The following is a 21,045-nucleotide window of genomic DNA, read 5'->3' as shown; positions in this document are numbered from 1 at the left end:
ATAGTACCCTCTTAATCCTTAGCTTTCAGGACAGCTTGAATTCGTTGTGAAATCGAGTCTTGCAAACCCTGGATAGTCTTGCACCTGGCTTTGATACTATTGTCACATTACAATTGAAGAATGGCCCCAGAAAATTGCTTGTTTTTCTAGTAAAAGTCTCCAATGCTATATTCCTTACTGGCTATTATCCATCAAGTTGGAATCTAGCAAAAATAATCCTCTTGCCAAAACCAGGAAAGAACATTCTTCTACCACACAATTATAGACCTATAAGTCTTCTGAGCCATGTTAGCAAAATCTTTGAACATATACTACTCAGACGATTACAAGCTGTGGTGGATGAAAAGGGCTTGCTACAGTATTATCAATTCGGATTTCGTAAACAGCACAGTACTACTACGCAACTGGTCCGAGTAGTGGAGTATGTTACAGGAAACATTAATCTCAGTCGACATACTCTAGGAGTATTTCTTGACTCTGACAAAGCCTTTGATCGAATTTGGCATTCTGGATTAATTGTGAAATTATCAGAATTAGGAGTTCCTATTTACTTGGTGCAATTATTGGATCAGTATTTACAAAATAGACAATTTCAGGTGCAATTTTTAAGTGCTCGATCTACCGTTAAGATCATACGTGCTGGTGTCCCTCAGGGAGCTGTTTTATCTCCACTCCTGTTTGCTTTATATACCAGTGATAGCCCTGCTACTCATAAATACATGTTAGCTACCTATGCAGATGATGTTGCCATCTTTACAAATAGCCCTTTACAAGAACTATGCTACAGCAGGATGAGACAACAACTATTAGAGTTGGAAGATTGGTCTACTCGCTGGTGTTTTGCAGCAGTTTTGTTTACACGTCGACATGGACAACTACCAAAGATTCTACGACTCCAAGGATCTTCCTTTTACCGCATATCTAGGAGTGGTTTTGTACCGAAGACTAAATTTCCATAAACACATCTCAACTGTGACAGCAAAAGCACAAACTCGAGTTGGACAATTGTACCCAGTTTTCCGAAATCCTACCTTGGGACTGACGACTCGCTTGCATGTGTATAAGATGATGGTACGTCCCACACTCCTGTATGCAGCACCACCAGCTTGGGGCCATCTCCGACCTTCAGTCACAAGAAAATTGCAGATAATACAGAATAATGTCGCTCGACTTATTACTGGTCATAGCCGAGATCATAACACAATGCTCCCGATACTTACAAAAAACCTATCAATAAAGCATTGGCATCGGATTAATTTTTATTTGTTGTTCGTGTTACATCACTAACAAATTATGAGAGTACTTCTATAAATTGTTCCCATTAGTATTCGATTTTCTAGAATTGAGCTAAAGGATTATTCGTGCATGAAAGAATACGGTTATGAAACCAAATACGTATTACGGTGCCAATTTGAGGTTGATACAATGAATTAAACATACCTGACCAGATTCAAATGCTGTCAGCTGCTGCGAGGACATCTGCTGAGAACTGGAGGAACTTATGGCGTGGCTCTCCGAGCTGATGCTTTGCGAAGATTCAATCTTGGAGCTTTCAGACTGAAAGCTGGATTGAACGACTTGCGTTGTTTGCACCTCTTTTACTACCTGCAATGAACAAATATTTTGTGATTTGAATCAAAATTCGTTCTTATTTCTTAGTCAGTTTAAACTGAGACACATTTAGTTAAGGTTTTAAAATATACTAAAACTATTATTGTTTTTGTTTGGCATAAATAATAACAGATGTTGTTGCATTGTTAATTCCTTTCGCAATTTCGCTTAATGCTGAAGGTTGAGTCTTTTGTTGTCAATATTCATTACCATTGTTTCCCCTTTGAAGTTTGATCAAGAGTTTTAACAAAATCTTATATTTATTATTGAATGAAAATAATTTCCTAAAACTTGGAAAATCTTATTTACTACAGTAAACTTTGGTGTAACGTTTTATTTAAGTCTACTAATGGACAGAAACGCTATTTGGGACTGGACCTACAATTGAAAGTGTGATCTGACCTACTATGTGCCTCCAACGGGTATCTCACCTGAGACCCTTTGATGGTAAGGCGATGGCATTACCACTACGCCATCAGGGAGAAGTTATTTATTAAAGAACTCACAGGAAGTTTTAATATCAGTATTTCTTAAATAAAACTGCAATGGGGACTATTGTTAGGAGCAAGAACGAAGGGGCTAACGGTTCAGAACTTTCACCTTAAGACTTCATTTTTCTGAATTAATGGTGAAGAGCCAGGGCTCCATCCATTAGACTCAAGTATGAATAGCAATAGGGGTAAATTTCTCCCCTGCCAGGGGATGATTTTATACCTCCCATAAATAATAATGACATTTGTAACATATTTCAAATTAGATTCAAATGAAATATTAATGAACTTTGTGATTTTGTATTTGTAACTTTCGTATTTAGCGTCGCTTTTCTGCCACTTTTGGCTTATCGCGATAAAGAGATTGAGTTGTGATTAGATGGAATTGATGTAAGACCACCCGCCCCGATTGTATGAAAAATGCGCTGAGTGAAAATTCCGCTCAAATGGAATGTTGTGAAATTTGCGCTCAGTTTCCTGGAGCAAAGAAGCGCACATGCGTATGACTCACCGCTGAGAGCAATGCACCCCTTCGCCACCGAAGACGCGGGAGGAAATTGTGTTTGACGAAGAATTGTTATAAATGACAGACGGAATCAGTTTTCTTTTAAAAGACGATACTTCAGGTGAAAGAATTACTAATCTGAGCGCAGAAAAGGAAGAGAGAGCTTTCAGATTTATGACAACTTTTAAAGGTTCAAGCAAAGAGTTCTGCCAAATTTACACAATTCACGCTGATTTTGGGAGCAGCAACGAAGAGACGAACATACATCCGATCGTGTTGCTTTGTTGCCGAACAAAAAGAAGGATACTTATGTAAGATTATTTCAGGACATCTTAGAAGCTGTGCCAGGATGGAGATAAGATAGTTAATGTAGATTTTGAAGCTGCGGCAATTTTAGCCGTCGAAGTGAATGGCTGCTACTTTCATATGAAGAAATGCCTGTGGCGAAAGGTCCAAGAGCTTGGCTCAACACTAGAATACTGAGAAAACGAGGAAATTCATCATCATATTAAAATGTGTCCATCGTTAGCATTCCTGAAACCTGAAGACATGGTTGGTTAGAGATCCTATCAGAGGCTTCCATCCACGCAAAGTTATCGGAGTTTTTTTTATTATTTTGTCGAGAGATGGCTGGAAAATAAAGAAATTCCTGTCGAAGTTTGGACGTGATACAAGAGACGGCACGGAAACTACGAATGCTGTTGAATGATAGCATAATCACCTAAACAACCTACTTGGACGACCAAATCCCAGGATCAGAGACGTGGTTCTTTGATTGAAGAAAGAAGCGGAAAATTCAGGCTTCGTGTACATGAGATCACCGTTAAATTTTGAGGGAAAGAGAAGGAAAACTTCATACCAAAATCTGGATGCAAGAATAGAGAACACAGAAAAGAGGTACGAAGAAACAGGCAACATTAGATCGTGTCTCAGAGAGATATCATTCTTACAAAAGCTGCAGTAAACTCGATGAACCGATGATGTGACAAAGCTTTCTAGCAAGAAAATAATGACGGAGTTTTTATAAACAAATTTCAAACACGCTAAATAGTTGAAATATATTTCAATTATTGAGCCAGTCCACAGCCTGGAAAAAGTGTGATGGGAATAAAATATTAAATAAATATAATATGTGAATATTTGATTTTTTTAGGGTGGGGGAGGGTCATTTATGGTTCTTGGAAGTGTGAGCGGATATTTCACTGAGCGGAACTTTCACGACACCACCCGCCCCACCTTTGCAGGAAGAATCTCTAACACTTACTGAATTCTAAATTGTGGTGTTCTTACGATGAACCTACATCAATCTCTTATAATAATTCATGCACACTGTTAAAAGTTACATAAAATTACAAGTATAAAACATGAGAATTTGCCTGACATTCAATTTGTAGGTTGGTCATTACCCTCTCTCCCTCTGTAGGAACGCCCATGATCTTACATGTTATTTAATAGAATGTAGTTGAGTAGTTGACAAGTAGCTGCAGATACTGATACGAGATAGAGCGAGAAATACAGCAACACATATGGCGCTATATACATATATATATATGGCGTATGTATATTTACATATTTGGTACATAACTTATTTTTGCTACACTCTATTCAGCCCTTTGCCTTTTGTGCACAATAAAAAAAATATCAGCCTTCATAGTTTTATACGGAAATATAAATTGCTTTGTGTGATTTATTTGACTGATTTCTCGAGCATCTCTGCTGAATAACGAAGTGATACTTATAAGATTAGGTTTAAACTAATGTAATTGGAAATACAAGTCGTCAAGACGAAATACCTAATGATGCTGGTGGGATTAGGAAGAAAAACTGTAAGGCCGGATAGGCAGCAAGACTGATATGGTAAGAATATATGAGGAGGATTGACAATGACAATTAAATAAAGACAGAATATATACATGTGAAGAAGAGTGCAGGCAAGATGGAAAGGGATGTGGGAGAGGAAAAAATAAAAAAGAAGAAGCTTCCCTATCAAAGGTTGATAAGCGCAAAAGATAAGCGGTAATCGAGAACCGGGAACATTACTTGCTTACTTGGCTCAAATTTGGGCACTGCGGTTAGTGAAAAATTAGAGAAAGGAATTATGCACTCTTCTTTATATTCATGAACATTACACAAACATTAACTCCCCGTATTGGGATTTTCATAGTATTGGTCAAGTATGGAAGGTATTTTTAAAATCCTGGCACTCACGATAGTGTGGTGGCTGACGTACTTTCGATGTTGTACAATCACGGATACTTCTGTTTGTAACAACCTCATTGACTTTCAATGGCAACGTTACGTCACAGAAGTGACTGCACTCTATGCCAAGGGCATTATTTTTTTTCTAAAAATAAATCGAATATTTGTAAATTGTAGGTTATAATGGTACTCACTTTACTGGAGGAAGTTTCCATGGTAACCGTCTCCGATCGAGCGACTGAACTCTCGACGGAATTGTTTGAGCTCGCCATGTCGTCAGGGTACGATGTCAACTGCCTATAAATTAAAAAGTTTATCTTAATAAAACAAAAAATATATAACATCATGTTCAAGATATACTCGTATTAACTTCTTACGTATGTACGTACAACATAAAGCATAAACCAAGCAACCGGTTTTCCATAAACTAACACTTACGTAGTGGTAATTAATACCAGTCACATATTAAACTTATGAAAAACTAAATATGCTGACCAAGGGAGTAATTTATTTTATTAAAAACATAAACTAAATGTAAAGTTAAGGAAGGAACGCCAAGAAAATAGAGAAGAAAGGTGAAGAAGACACAATGAACTGAAATAGGGGAAGAAGGTGTTAGAAAGAGTGGAAAGGACAAGAGAGAAAGAGGAGAGGAGAAGGAAGAAAAATGAAGGAAAAAGAGCGTGAGATATAAAGCCCAACCACATTTTATATGGAAGTAAATATGTTTAGCCCTTTATGTGAAAGTAGAGTTGACAAGAGAAAGCCACCTGCTAGAAAGTTCCAGAACAACTTTCTAATAGTCTGGAGGGAGTAATGTTTGTGTGTATATATAATGCCCTGTTTTTGTATCTTGTTACTTTTGTATTTGATACAGAGTCTGAAGAAGACTATGCTAGAAGGTTGAAACGTTACGTTTAGTTTATGTTTTTAATAAAATAAAATACTGCCTTGGTCAGCATATTTAGTTTTTCATAATCATGGAAACAAGGCTTAATGGTGTTATATTAAACTTATTTACATTATCGTCAAGCAAAGATAAGCCTCAAATATCATACTTATTATAAAATGCATCCGGAGAATGAAAAAGAAATGAATAAACTATTAAGGAAAGCTTTATGTTTTGTTCTTAGTTTGTAATTTGATAGATTAAATAATATTTTTTAAAGGAACGTGAAATAACTAAACTACATGTGTTATTAAGTAAATGAACATCCAGTCACAACAGACTATTGTATTTAATAACAAGTAGTAACATGGTCGCATCGAGTGATTGATTGATTTGATTTATTTTACTTCGCTAGTTTTGGCTAATTGCAAAGATGGTGGCCTCGGCAGCCTGCAACAATGCAATCCAGGGTGTACAACGTGGAAGAGAGGTTGGCATCTGGATACCTTGATGTATTCATGTTACAAGTGAGGACTAAAAGTGGTAAACGTTGTAAGTGCCAAAAGCGAAAGTGTTGGGAAATCGCATCGTTCAGCACATCAGCCCGCAAGAACGTTCACACTAGTGCCTCTTTACACGCCCTTTGAACTACTTAGAGGGCTACCAGCCACATTTCACGTTTACCACATTATAAAGCATGGCACATTTCACAGTTTAACGTGGAAAACGGTGTTTGAATTATTGTGGAACTTACAGCGTTTACAAATTTTAGTCTTCAAGTATAGGAATTTACTTAGTCAAGAATATTTCGGGAGGCTCAATCCCGATTAATTCCCCTCCCAACCACTTTCCCTTGAAATGCTGTAGTCCTGAAACTCAAGTACCTCAGGCTGTATACTTAAACGTATACCTTTTCTAACCATAGAACTGAAATTGGTGACAACCATTTCTCACCATAGGCAGTTCCCGAAATGAGGGAAGGCGGTGCATACTGATGCCATCCCACCCAGTTAAGAAATTTTCAAAAAACATTCCCCCACCTACTACATTGTCTCCATGTTGACCCATACAAGCACCACCGTTCCATCACCTTCTATTCCCAAATTCGACCAAACATCCACCCAGGAATTCCAGGAATTCCCACTTCCAGCAATCAGTTAGCAAAATTGCAGAAGTGGCTTTCGAATGGAACTCACAAGGTGCAAAGAGATGGGAATGAGCAATATGGCGGAAAGAGAGGCAGTGAGATTTGAGAAAAGCTGGATGTAGATAAAGCAGACGGCAAAAAACAAAAGAACAACAATTAACTGGCGTGTGTTCATCAAGTAAGTAGGTAAATCCTAATAGCTTTAAGTTACGTGTCGAACTAGGGGTTCGTACGGTGTTATAAATCCCCTTTTCGATCCAGAATTACTAAAAATGAACTTCAAATACATGAAAAAAATAACAAAATATAGGACAGAACAGTAATAAAATAGGAAGGCATAACCCCGTACTAAAATCCTGGGTACGCCACTGGTTGACTCCCATGCAAATAAATGCAAATTCCCCCCAGGAGTCTTTACCCGATCTTCGACCTACGGTATTGCAGTTGCTTGCCAAGTCGGGTGTTTATCCCATAGAATGTTTTCTCGGTCAAGCATTTGATGCGACTCCAAGGAGGCCTTGGCTACGCGTGCGAGACTAAAAGAAAAGAGTTAGCTGACTGACCAATGTGCTCGATCAGTCAGTGTCGGAGACATCTTTGAAGCTGTGTAACCGCAAGTGACTGGCCCAAATGGTTTACCGTGTTGAGGATATTTGTAAATCTTAAGCAGGATAAAGAAAAGAAACGACAGTATGTAACAAAACAACTCGGTTCATTTTCGACGCTTCAAAATGATTAGTATAACATGATCAATAACAACAACTAATTAATTAATTATCGTCATTATTATTGTAAACAAAAATAATAAACATGTTACTATTATTATTATTACGATTTTTCTGTTCGACATAACAGATAAGTGCATATCCAACACGGCTATTTGTTCGACATTTCATGCCGTTATTATAGTGAAATACGTTGTAATTCTGTTTGGATATTAATTTTTACACACCTCATTTTAAAAAAAATGTTTGAACGCTAGGAGGATATTTTAGTCATTAAGTTTAGGTTGAGTGACCTGTCCAGTAAATATTCTCATTTTTGTAATTCTGAAATTTTATGGAGACGTTTATTTAAAAAAAAAACTGGTATAAAATTAAAACATGAAGTTCTGACTTGATTACTGCATTTAATTTTTGAGCGAAATCATATTTTTCCTTTGACAATTCTGCTAGAATATTAATTACCTAGACTTTATTTTTGTAATTGCGTCTTGGTTTCTTTTAATGAACGATGCCAGTTTCAAGGGGAGAGGGGAGTCGACTAGCGGGTTCGACCCTCCCTCGTGACGCCTATGCTTGTCAACAGGTTCTCTGTACGAAATGAAATCGTTATCTGAGAGCAAGACAAAGTAATTAAGTCTAAACAACTATGTGACGTTTCTCCAGCTTTCATTCAACATGTGAATTCCCGTTCTCTCACTTAGCGGCGAATAATGAGACATCGGCCTAGTACGAGACCGCCTCAGACGTGGGGAAAACTATAAAACCTAGGATTCAATAACATATCGACACTCAAGTACATATAAGTTCGAGCCAAATGAAAGTGAGCCAGTCTTCGCTTAGGTTTCATCCAGTGATTTGGCACTCCGTGTGAACGAATCTCTAACTCGATGGCCTGTCCGGGTAATTTGTCGTGTAGGACCACGTGTGCAGCTGTGCCATTAACCCCCGTTGGTTTCTGCTATCGAGGCATGAGACGCCATTGATGTTATCAGTGCGTGTGAAAACGATCTAAGGTTGCATTCTGAACATTGTGCTGCGACGTACAGTGGATCCTACGTTGGTGTTGTTAAACGAATGTCTGCATCCCAGTGGACGCTCCGTAGAGTATTGTCTCGGGCGTTAACCTTGTTGCACAACAATGCTAGGTCACATGCAGCTAATGTGCAAATCTTAGCGAAGTTCAATTGGGAAATCCTGGAGCATCCTCCTTACAGTCTGGACCTTTCGCCACGTGTCTGATGAACTAAAGAGGAAACAGACTTTCTTCAGATGCTGGTGTACAGACCGAAGTTACAGATATGCTAACGCAGCTATAAAACGATTTCTGTGAGCGTACACAGTGGGACAATTGTCTTAATGTTGGGAGAGCATATTTCTGGTATAAAAATTCGTTTTCCGTCTAAACTATTGTCTTCGCTCACTTTCATTTGATCAGTACTTGTAGTTTCTTTCATTCAGCTCTCACTACCACTAACATTCGCTCTACTGCAGGGGTCCCCAAACTTTTTCTTTCACAGCGCCCAAGTCAGAATGCAGGCTTATCTAACACTTGCAATGCTCAGTTAGTAAGGTTAGGTTGCTTGCCTGAAGTTAATAAACACATATTTCAATTCTGAGACATTGTATGTGTAAAAAGTACTAAATAAGCACATACTTGGAACAATCATATCATTTCAGTGAAAATATTAGAACATTCGGGGCGCCGCCGTAAGCCAACCGGACGCCGTGGTACACACTTGGACAATCGACACTTTTAAAGAGACCTCAAGAAAAGAATAATATTAAACAAATGAAAATTCCAAAATCCTTATAATATAATACCACTTTCGATCAAAATACACGTACTTAATCAAGGCGAGTTCATAACCACTTTATGAAATTACACAATTCCGTCACGTACTAGTCCTGTTTTTTTAGTGCTATCCGGAATGATGTCCGGGATTGCAAAATGTCCAGGGTTTTGAGAATCTGAATATGAAAATAGCTACCGGTATTGAATATTCATATAATATTGAATTTTATGATGTTATTAATACAAACAAGCCATTTCACAAAAAAGTCATATCTAGTGATTGATTGATTTGGTGTTTTAAGTCCTATGCACAGTAAGGCTAATCGGGACTGGACCTACAGTTTAAAGTGGGTTCCGAACCACTATGTGCCTCTACCGGGAATCGAACCCAGGGCTCCTTGATTACATCATATGTAGTGAAAAGCACAACTGAGTCAACTAACAGATAATGCTACCTAGAACAGAGAGGTTTCCTAAACATCAGAAAGTGCATTATTCAATTAAACACTTGCAAATTTATTGATTGATTTTAGAAAATAATGTTAATATTCTTTCTAGTACAATTTATAGTTTACACTTAGAGTGCTGACGTCCTATGAATGCTGACCATTTTCACTACTTTTTAAAAAATCATATCTCAAAAACTAAAAATGTAAAATATATGTAAGATACACTGTTGAAAAGTTTGATTCTTCCTCTTTATTTTAATATATGATATGTTACATTATAACCACATGGCTACCTTGGATGTTTCATCATAAATGATATGAAATGTACTAAAAATAAAAAGTTGACAAGATATACGACATAGAAAACAAAAGGCAAGCAAGCATATATCTATCCGACAACGACGCGAACAGAACCGTTATGAGCATTTGCCCACCATCTAGTGGCAGTATGAGGAAGTACGATGGCCAAACATTACTCAGGATTGCTAACTCCGTAAACGTACGGCAAATGAACGTTGAAATAAATTTTGAATTCAACTCCGTATATATACATGATCCGAACAGTAGAGAAGTTCGGGAACTCCGTATAGGCTATATACGAGATTAATGTTCCAATAAAATGTTAAGGCTTTTAAGTAATTTCAATTTATTTTTGTAAAAACAAAAACTGAAATTCAGCAGTAACGAGTTGATCGCGAATATTTCCTGGGTTGGACCAAAAATATGGTAAGCCTAGTTATAATCAGTATTTTAAGTGGCAGGAACGCATGGAGATGTTATCCTCAGTTAACAAAATTCTCACCCTCGCCAACCAGGATAATTCTCATAAGCACTCCCCACCTTGTCCTCACGTTGATCTATACAAGCATCCCCAAACTCGATCAAGCATTTTCTCACCTAGAAATATTCACTTCGAATACTGGCTATAAGAACAGTATTTTAATCCTAGAATTTGCATTGTCCAACTTCTCAATGTCGTGGCAACTAATGCTAGAAGCAACAAAGTCGATCTCCGTGACGGAGTGGTTGGACGTCAGGGTTCCCGGGTTCGAATCCAGGCCTGGGCATGGGTGTTCCTTGTAAGTGTCCCTTCATCAATTTCATCATGTCATCACTCATCCTCATCTTCGCGATTAGGCAAAAGTGGCAGAAGAGCGAGTAAAATAAACCAATCCAAATCAATTGATCAATGGAAGCAATAAAAGAAACATTTTTTTCACACTAAGGAGAAGAAGAGTTTATCATGTCTGGTGCTATATACTTGCTACATCCTCCCTGTTCTCTGACTTCATTTGTTTTGCCCCGTCGTTCGTTCGAGACTTCCTCGTTGGCAGTGACTTCTGTTGTTGTTGGCCATGCGAGCAGCCGCTTTGGGCAGTTGCACCTGAAGTCTTATCCACCCTAACTTCCCCCACTTGCTGAACCACGGTGGTTCACTACTTGCACTTAAAAAAAAAAAAACAAGCTAAATGAAAAACGGAGCGTGAGTCAGTGATGCACAGTGTGTACGTGTGAAACAGGGATGGGGTGATGTCACTGCCCTAATTCGAACTATTTCGATGTTGCACTGCGTTGTTGCAGTATACGGCTTACCCAAATATCAACGGGGAGATGGGAATCTGTTTCAAAGATGGCAGAATGCCTGCGAGGGCTTTGGAGAGTGATTTTAAACCCTTCCTACTGTGATTCAGCTTGTTTTTCTTATTCTTTCTTTTAAATAAAATGAAAACCAGATACATTAAAAGATGATAAATTGTAGTATGGATTACTGCAATGAAAGCCCTGGTCGTTACTACATTTCACAATATATTTGTAGGAGAGGGTGAAGTATGGAACTGTACGCTCCAACACAGAATATGGAATCGGTAATATCTGGTACGGGGCACATTCAGCTGCTAACAGTCAATAAAACTAATTTCTAAGAGTTCTAAGCCTGACCTTCCTAAGCTAATCACATATGAATTATTCGCAATACATGGAATTGTAGGTTAGAAATTCTTAGGTTAGGAGCGCCAGGCTTAGAGCTTGTAGCTATTGGTTGTGACTGTTAGCAACTGGATGTGCTCCGCATCAGACCCAATATGATACAGTATCGTCTCGCCGTAAAATATCTTTCACCCATCCTCATGCCATCAATGTAACCTTCACAAACATTAATAAACATTTAATATGGCAATTACTAGTAGTTGCACTTTAAGGTGAAACTAGTAAAATTACTCAGGTATAAAGAGCGAAAGAAAGGGTTGTTTTTTGTATTTTCTTCCTTTACGTCACTTTTTTTCCACTATGATGAAAAATATGATGATTAAATGCAATTAAGGAAGGACATTCACAAAGAAAAATACATTCTCAGGCTTGGACCCGAACCCGGAAACTTCGGTGACGTGAGTCGCTAGGTCGAAGAGAAAGAGCACTAGATATAGGAAACGGAAAAATCGGAAAAGAGTGAGAGATGAATCAATCAATGAACTTCTTTTCATCTAGAGAGAGAAAGGAATCAAGAGGGGAAGAAAAAAATAAAACGGTGAGAAAGAGTATGTGCGTGTGAAAGAGAGAGAAAGAAAAAATGAGAGGGAAGAATGCGACAAATAGCGAGCGAGAGAGAGAGAGAGAGAGAGAGAGAGAGAGAGAGAGAGGAAGAGACTCACCCTTTGACAAGTGATACACAACAACCTCTGAAGCCACCGAAAAAAAATCACTGTCGTCTTTACTAGATCTATACGCCAGGAAGCTTATCCAGGTACAGTTCCCGCCACTACGTGGTCTGTCATTTGCTGGAAGACCTTGCCAGTGATCACGAGAGTGCTTCCACCCACTGACATAGCCACTGGAGAGAGCACATACTTTGTTCTCTTCCAGTCAGACCTCGCCATTCCCTTTGGGAGGGAAATTTGAACACTTGGTTGACACATTCACAGCGGAGGGGAGGAGTGGAAGGCAACATACACTTATGGAGCGGGTATTTAAGAGGGCGAGAGGAAAATAATTTGCCCTTTATGGGCTTGAATAGCTCATTGATATTATTTGCATGTCCTTTCGAAGGACTCGTGTAACAGCATGATCAGTCATTATCAGCACAGTCGTAACTTTATCGCGTGATAAGTGATGAAAAATCACTTTGAAGTCGTCACCTCTCTGTTGTTCTTGTTTCATCAAAGTTTTATTTCAAATTGGAGGCGAAAATCAGGTGGTGCCATTGCTGTTTCGCGCGCTACAGCTAAGCTTAGCCGTAGTACAGCGCCTTGAATAACGTAGTGTGGAAAACGACCCAAGAAACTGGTTCCCCGAGACGATGAAAAGTAGATGGCAGTGCGATCGACCCAGGTGCTAATTTTGTTATGAAAGTAATGCGACTTAGTTAGTTTTTGGAATATATTGTGTAGATTTGTTGCTCTAGAAAGGCGGTAAGTGAATTGATGGAAACAGTTATATTTGTGGAGTGATTTGCAGTCACGAAATGGCATTTATTTGGAAAGAAAAGTAAAATAAAATTAATAAATATATAGCATGTGTAACACAAGAAGAAACATCGCAATGTGATTCCGGACGTCAGGTCTTGGACAGTGTATTTGAGTTTATTTTTCTATGTTATTAGAATATAAATAGTATCCTGAGAGATATTTCATACCGAGGCGACACACCACAAGTATCTCTTGAAAGCGAGCAGTCGGAAATCAATGCAGCCTTTCGAACCGTAGGGACAAAAGCTCTGACTGCACCGTTTCCTCAAGGAGATTTTACACCAAAGCGACACGCGACAAACGAGACGAGGATTTCACACCAAAGCGACACGGGTCATTCGGTCCAAGGCAACTTTCATACCGAAATGACACATGTTGCTTGGAAAGAAGCCAATCAAGAGCAACATTTCACATCCTAGCGGCATGACGGGAAGCACAGGCCAGCGTTCGGTTGGTGAAATCCTCAAGCGATAAGTGTCGCGTGCCGCTTGTCGCTTTGGTGCGCAATCTCACTAAAGCAAGACACTCATTGCATCGCGTATGCGCGAACAACAAACCACGGCAACATGTTGCAAGCTATTGAGGAAATGGCCCAGTTTGAGCGACGCAGAAGCGACAAAGCGACACGTGTGGCTTATCGTGTCGCCTAGATCTGTTGTTGTAATGTGCGGTTTATCGTGTCGCCTATGTGTTGTTCGCAAGCAACGCTTGCTAATAGACTGAAGGCACCATGTCACTTGTCACTTAGTCGGGAACTCCTCCTGTAGCGCGTCGCTTCGGTCTCAGCACCCTTCCTTTAAGGAGCTTTCCGACCGAAGTAACAAGTAGCACGCGAATACGCCATATGAACGTGTCGTTTGCTGTTTGGACCCTCATGTGCAATGAATGCTATTTTACAGTCTGGAAGTGTGTGACAGTGTGAGCATTCCGTGTCGCTTGTCCCATTGGTTTGAAAGTTGCCTTACACTCATGTCGATGGCACTAAGAAAGTTTTGTGGGATTCCCCTTGTCGTTTCATGCAATCATCATTATCATCATCGCCGCGATTAGTTTAAAGCGGAAGAAAAGAGACAGTAAATATCAAAAATATAAATGCTTCAGTGTGTATATCTTTAAAAGAAATGATGATGATGATAATAATAATGAACCTCATTCATACACAATAATGTGGTTGCCATGAACATTCCACGCGTATTTTTTCTCCCGTATTATTAACGAAAGTATGACGATAACAGGACGTGGTCGACTGTCTAGAATGTTCGTTAATATCTTCGCGACCACTGTACCAAATATCATAGCAATTATCATATTCATAGAAATGCTTCATGTAAAAGAATCAAACGTTGCAGCGAAAACTCCATTTACTTCCATTATAAGCAGTCGAACACCAAGCTACGGGGTCAACACCAGCGCCTCTAGCGGATCATTTTCGAGTGGAACCAGCCAGAGAGCGCAGAACCATGCCGTTTTCCACACTACGTTATTCTAGGCGCTGTAGCCGTAGCTTGTGCTAATGTCACACGAGATGCAGGCCGCGTAAAGGCAAGTAAGAAAGAGAAGAGTTTATCGTTTCGTAGAGGCAATTATCAATCTTCAGAAGCAATGTTTACAACATATCTCTTTTCCATAGTTTCCCAGTCTCCTCACGTGAACTCTGGCAAGAAAAAATGGATTGAAACAAGAAATTCTTGCTATATTTAACACGAAAAACATGCATATGTTGTTGCATTTGGTTATTTAACGCTTCTTTGATGGATTGGTTGATTTGGTTTATTTTGCTTCGCTTTTCTGCCACTTTTGACTAATTGCGAAGATAAGGATGAGTGATGATATGCCGAAATTGATGAATTGAAGACTCACAATGAACATCCATACCCTGGCTGGGATTCGAACCTGGAACCCCTGGCATCGTAGCCCGCTGTGTCAGCCATTCCGCCACGGGGGTCAACTTTTCTAACGCTTCTTTACAGTTTTTCTTAAAAAAACTAATAGCGACAATGAAGATGAATAAGAAATTGGAAGAAACAAAACACGATAGAACATATGAAGGGCCAGGGGGAAAAACGATGAATGTCGATTTTTCGCCCATTTTGAGATCGCAACGCCATCTGATAGTTCAGAAGCTGTACTATAAGAATGAGAACGGCCTTGGTTGGGAAACGATGAGAAGTGCCTGAAAAACGCATTATTATTTTGGCATATATTAACGTTCTTATGGAAAGAAATACTTTGTTTTTCATTTCCTGGCAAATTGTCTCGAATGAACATTCATCGTTTTTCCCCCTGGCCCTTCATATATTTTCTGGAGGGAAAAATTGTAAAATCATACAACCTTGTGCGTTCTCATGTCAGACAGTCTTATAACAGAGTACATGTACATGCACAGTGGAATCCATGAGTGTTACCGTGCAAATTGTCCATGACTATTTTCATTCTCTTACATCCTATGTGTTTTTATGCGATGGATATTTATGTATGCTGGTGCAGAAGTTGTCAACAGCTTGTTTTGAGTTTTCTTTTAATTCTTGAAGCTGTTATTGGGTAAAATAAAGTGCACAAACATGATGGACAATTTGCACGGTAATACTCATGGATCCCACTGTACGTACACGTACGACAATTATCTACAATTCCTAAAATCCACCACCTTAATCGACACATGAAAGTAGTGGATTGTGATGGATCTATCACTGATTCTATTCATAAAATAACGAAGAAAACTGTACTAGTGATGAAATCTTTGATGCAATAACGAATATGCGACATGTTTGCACCAAAAATACGTTTGGCAATAACAACCCGTAGGCGACAGACCACGTAGTGGCGGAAACTGTACCAGAATAAACATTTTGCCATATAATATGATAATATGCAGGACAATTTTGCAGGTTAGATAGATGTATTGTATCAGCGTCTACCAATAATAATGGCCATCAACGTGAACAACTGAACATCGAATAAATATAGTACAGCAGTGTTAAAAATAACAACAGTCTGCCAAAAAAAAATTCTTGCAGATGGCAATCCTGCAGCTCTCTCATTTCAAGGCTCATTTCACGCTCACTTTTTTGCAATATATTTTTAGCCCGTTGACCGCATCCCATGCCTTCATTGTTTATTGTTCCGGCAATACCGCGAACCGACGTGTGTTTTCCTTTTTATTTCTCCTTTGGGGCAACGGAAAGGAAATTTCATATGTCTGTTCGACGGAGCGAGCGAAAGATTTATGGCTGCAGAAAATGAGAGTGAAAAGTTAGGGCTCATAAAATCTACGTCATCCCAATTCAAAAGTATGTAGAAAAAATCTAAGTCAATTATGGAAATAGCTCGCAACGTATCACGTTTTCACCTTCCGTTTTTGCAGTGAAAAGAGTAAAAGAAATATTTTCCCGTGCCTATGTACTGGAGAGTGACCATAAAGACTTCAATAATATGACGTAAGACGTCAGATGGCAGAAAGAAAGGGAAGGCAACCACTAATATTTGTTTGTTTGAATTTATTTTTAAGTCCACTTTATGCACAGATAGGCTAGTCGGGATTGGGACTACAGTTTAAAGTGAGATCCGAACCACTATGTACCGCCACGAGATATCAAAACTCAGAACACCTTGATTACAAGGTGACGATGTTACAACTACGCTATCGTGGAGACCCGAAACCCAATGATGGTATCACGATGATGGTAGGGGTAGACAGAATGAAGAGGCAAGAATGATATGAACCAGTGATTTATTCACCCCCCCCCCGAAACACCCTACAAAAAAATCCTCAACACCCCTAAAATTTTTCATAAAGACCGAATTTATGGACATTTTGGCTCTAAATGTATAGCCTTTCACCCCAAGATGGATAAACCCTTAAGAAAACACAAGGAGAATGGAGAAGTAAATACGGTCAAAGAATAAAATAAATTGTGATGGAAGGAGTGAGGTACAGAGACAAATGTTAAAGAAACTGTGAAAGCAGAGGCAGAAGAGTGATGGAAAAAAGACGACAATGGTGGTATCACGATGATTGTAGGTGTAGAGAAACTACAAGACAGGATGACAAGGGCAGGAAGGATATGAACACACAAGGAGAGTGAACAAGGAGAGCCCATCAAAGAATATGAATGAAATGAATACGGAAGGGTATAGAGGCAGACCGGGAACAAAATGAAAATAACAATGTGATGGAAGATTATGGTGGGGAAGAAAAAGAAAGATAGATGGATTAACTTCAAAGTGGACCCTTTCGAGAGATAGAATGACGATGATAATTATGATGATGAAAGCGAAATCGGAACCGCAAGCACGGCGCAGGGGGAAAGTTCGTAACGGTTTGGCAACACAGCGGGGAGGCTCAAGAATAACCCGTCTGCTGGCAGACTATTTCCGGCTGCCTGGATGGGTGGTGCCAAAGGGCTGACCGGCGGGAGGCTGATTTGCATCCGAAGTGCGAAAAGCCCTAACTCACCGTCTTGTCGGAAGGAACAAGACGCCCGCCGGGAGAAAATAGGCGGAGAATTTGTTTGCCACGCTACTTTGAGCGAAGTTGAGGGAACTTAATTGGCAAATAATTCAGAAGAATTGTGTGCGGGGCAGACGCGTCTTTAGCGAGAAACTGAACACTGTCTAGGAATTTTATTTTGGGCAGGAAAAGGCAGTTTATGGACATGGACATACTGACCAGCAGAAATTGATAAGATAATAACAAGGGACGTGAAGTTTTAGTTTATTTTCCTCTAAATTTCGATGTTATTTTTTACTGCAATTCGGTGTTATTTTTCGCGGTTTAGGGCAAAATTCGGTGTTATTAATTTAAAATCGGTTATTTTTACATGCATTTTTACTGTTTCTTCTGTGCTTAAGATTTTCACATTGTTTCTGGAAAACTGACACAAATTTTAGTTTTAATGACCATAAAAATGAGAAATGACCTTTGTGATAAAATACCAAATTTCTTCCATTTGGATAACTATTTCATCTCATTAGCCACTAAATATGAAATGTTTATTGAATGCTAACACTCAAATCTTTGAACACAATCATACACATCACATTTCTCTAACAATGCCAAAAAATCACTATGCGGCCTCAAAATTACACACACATAATGCACCCCCGAAACGCAACAGGTGCTTATACCTGAAAATTTTCCCGTTCCTGCGAAATTTCCTTTCTAGGAAGATCCCCTCCGAGCGAATTCTATTTCATAATTAGGTTAAACACTGTCAATCATTCATGAAGATTAGGTCCACACATGTAAACATTTTCAGCAAAAAATGCAGGCTCGACCAGGACTCGAACCCGGGCACGGCGTGCCAGAGAAATTTCGCTGAATATTTCTACGTACTGTCAGTGATGTGTGCACCAAACTGCAATAAATGAAGCGTGATAGTCTCTTTTGAATCGAACTATCACAAGCTAATCGAGAAATGACAAAATAGCGCTTCAGGAAATTCTTTTTGAACAGAAGAGGTGTTATCCCCAGCTTATATTGCATATTTCGCGGCGTTTTTCGTGTAAAATGTTTATTTCGTGATTCCGAAGCACCGAAACTATGCCTCCTTTACCTACCCATATAGATTTTAAACACTTTATTTTGCTTTCCTCAACTTTTTGGTGTTATCGTTAAAAAGAAAACTTCGCGTCCCTAATAATAACACATACGTATATCTTCAACCAATAGCTTTCAATACGCTTCTTTCACTTAAAAACACAGAAAATAAATTTGACCATTCCAATTAATTTAACGTTGTCATCACCAGAATTGTGTCTAGAGTAAAATTCCTATCATCAATTTTTATCTCTCCCACAGAATTTGAATTACTGCGTGTTGGTGAACAAGCATTATGTATTAAATTGTAGTATCATATTAATATGAATTCCGGCTTCGAATCACAGCATGGTCATGGGTGTTATTCGTGAGTGTCTCTTCATCAATTTTATCCTCATCTTCGCCATTAGTGACAGAAAAGTGAAGTAAAATAAACATAATCAATCAGTCAATATTTAATATGTTCTCTGAGTTTATAGTTTCCTGGTTAAGAAAGTGAGATTTTACATCAGTCACAAACGGAGATGGTATGGTCGATATCACACTCCAGTACCAAACTCTTTAATCAGGGTGACCCAGAATATTGAAGTCGCGAGCTGTAAAGATGTTTAGAGTGTTTGTTTTATTTTACTTCGCTTTTTGTGCCACTTTTGGCTAATTTGCGAAGATGGGGATGGGTGATGATGTGATGAAATTGATGAATGAACACTCACAAACATACATGCCGAGGCCGGTATTCGAGCCCAGGACCCCTGGCGTCGTAGCGCGATGTGCTAACCACTCCGCCACGGGGGCCGGCATGTTTAGAGTGTGTAATGCCATATTTAGCACCAAAGTGGACGGAGCTATGCAGAAACTAATCTAAAAATTCCTCTGCCCTCTCTAAGAAATTTAACAAATTAATAAATATTTACACCTGTAAAAGAAATGTACTTCAATAAATAGGCATATTTTGGTCTGACCTTCATGCTAATTTTTTCTAGTTACCAATGACAAAAATACAGTTTGCATGAACTTCACTATACATTGGTGTCAGTGACATGCCAAAAGCAGTCCCGCTCCGCTTTTTGGGTCTACATTTCCTTAAAATTAACATTGAATGCAGAGTAATATGACACAATACAAGATTAACTCGTAAAACTGAAGGGGCAACGTACCTGCGTTTGTATCTTGGAAAATGACTGTTTGTAGTGACTTTAATTTGTATAATCAGGAAAACTGTAGGAAACATTCTGCTGAAAATTGCCTGTTATTTAGAATGCATTTTACCTTTTTTGACTTTGTGTGTTTACGTCTGTTCTTTGATTGCTGAACTGCTCCTACGTAACTCAAACTACAAATGCATGATATGCATTAAATGTACCTTTCTTACTGAAACTTGTAGAAAAAAGTACAATTATATGAAATATAATTATACAATTAACTGTTAAATCATCTAAATGACCATATACGTATATTATGTGAAAATGTTGTGAAAGATGAATCTATGTTGATAATGATCACATGGTAGGTTGAACAAAGTGTTGGAGAGAAAAATAGGGAAGAACTTCTCAGGAATATTATCTTTCTCAGTATTTATGCGCAATTCTGGTTATCAATTGTCAAAGCACTGAATAACCCCATTAGTAGAATCATGGCTATCCATAGGGCCTGTTGGAGGGAAGTGGATACCAAGCTTGGTCCTGTAGCAACCCTTTTTATCACAAACCTTATTTTCAATGTAACATTTAAAGCAGTTATTTTGCATGACTGTAAAATTACAGTACAGTACTGTAGTTACTTAACTACAACAACTTCAAACAATGTGATGTCATGAAATCAAATATTTCGATCTTGGAAATTTCACTGAGCTTCTTCACGTTGTTTGTTTTTCACTTGTTTTTGTGGTACTAGACCTTTGTGCGATCTGAAGATTATAACAAGATGTTTTTGCTATATACATAAATATTCTAAGTTCCTATTTTGTTATTGTATTTATCTCCAAATGAAATGCGGTGTTTTCATGTCCCTAAATTATTTGTGTACTTTCCAAGATGTGGAAGAAAACCTGTTCGTAAATAATTAGGGTAAAATGATAATATTAATTCTGTTTTTTAAGAAATTATAGAGTATATATATATTTTTAAAAAATCTCCTCGGAAACCAGAATTTATACTTGAATTTTATATTAGTTTTTGGATGGTCATCCTGAAAAATGAATATCGAATGCCTGATTGCATAGCAATCACAAGGCAAAA

At 38.5% G+C, this 21,045-nt stretch overlaps 1 protein-coding gene across 1 annotated transcript in view; it reads right to left on the bottom strand.

The window, feature by feature from the left end:
• The window catches only part of LOC145994824 (uncharacterized), a 175,088-nt gene that overhangs the window by 86,197 nt on the left and 67,846 nt on the right, over nt 1-21,045 (bottom strand). Inside the window, exons 3-4 of the mRNA XM_083131145.1 lie at nt 5,001-5,103; nt 1,441-1,605 (exon numbers count right to left, since the gene is read on the bottom strand). Of these exons, the coding sequence (XP_082987271.1) occupies nt 1,441-1,605; nt 5,001-5,103 (268 nt within the window). The remainder of the gene's footprint in view (nt 1-1,440; nt 1,606-5,000; nt 5,104-21,045) is intronic.

This window comes from Lepisma saccharinum, chromosome 11 (assembly GCF_977018435.1).
Source record: "Lepisma saccharinum chromosome 11, izLepSacc3.1, whole genome shotgun sequence".
In the NCBI taxonomy this organism is placed as follows: domain Eukaryota; kingdom Metazoa; phylum Arthropoda; class Insecta; order Zygentoma; family Lepismatidae; genus Lepisma; species Lepisma saccharinum.
Note: the sequence above shows the minus strand (reverse complement) of the source record. Positions and strands in the feature narration are given on the sequence as shown.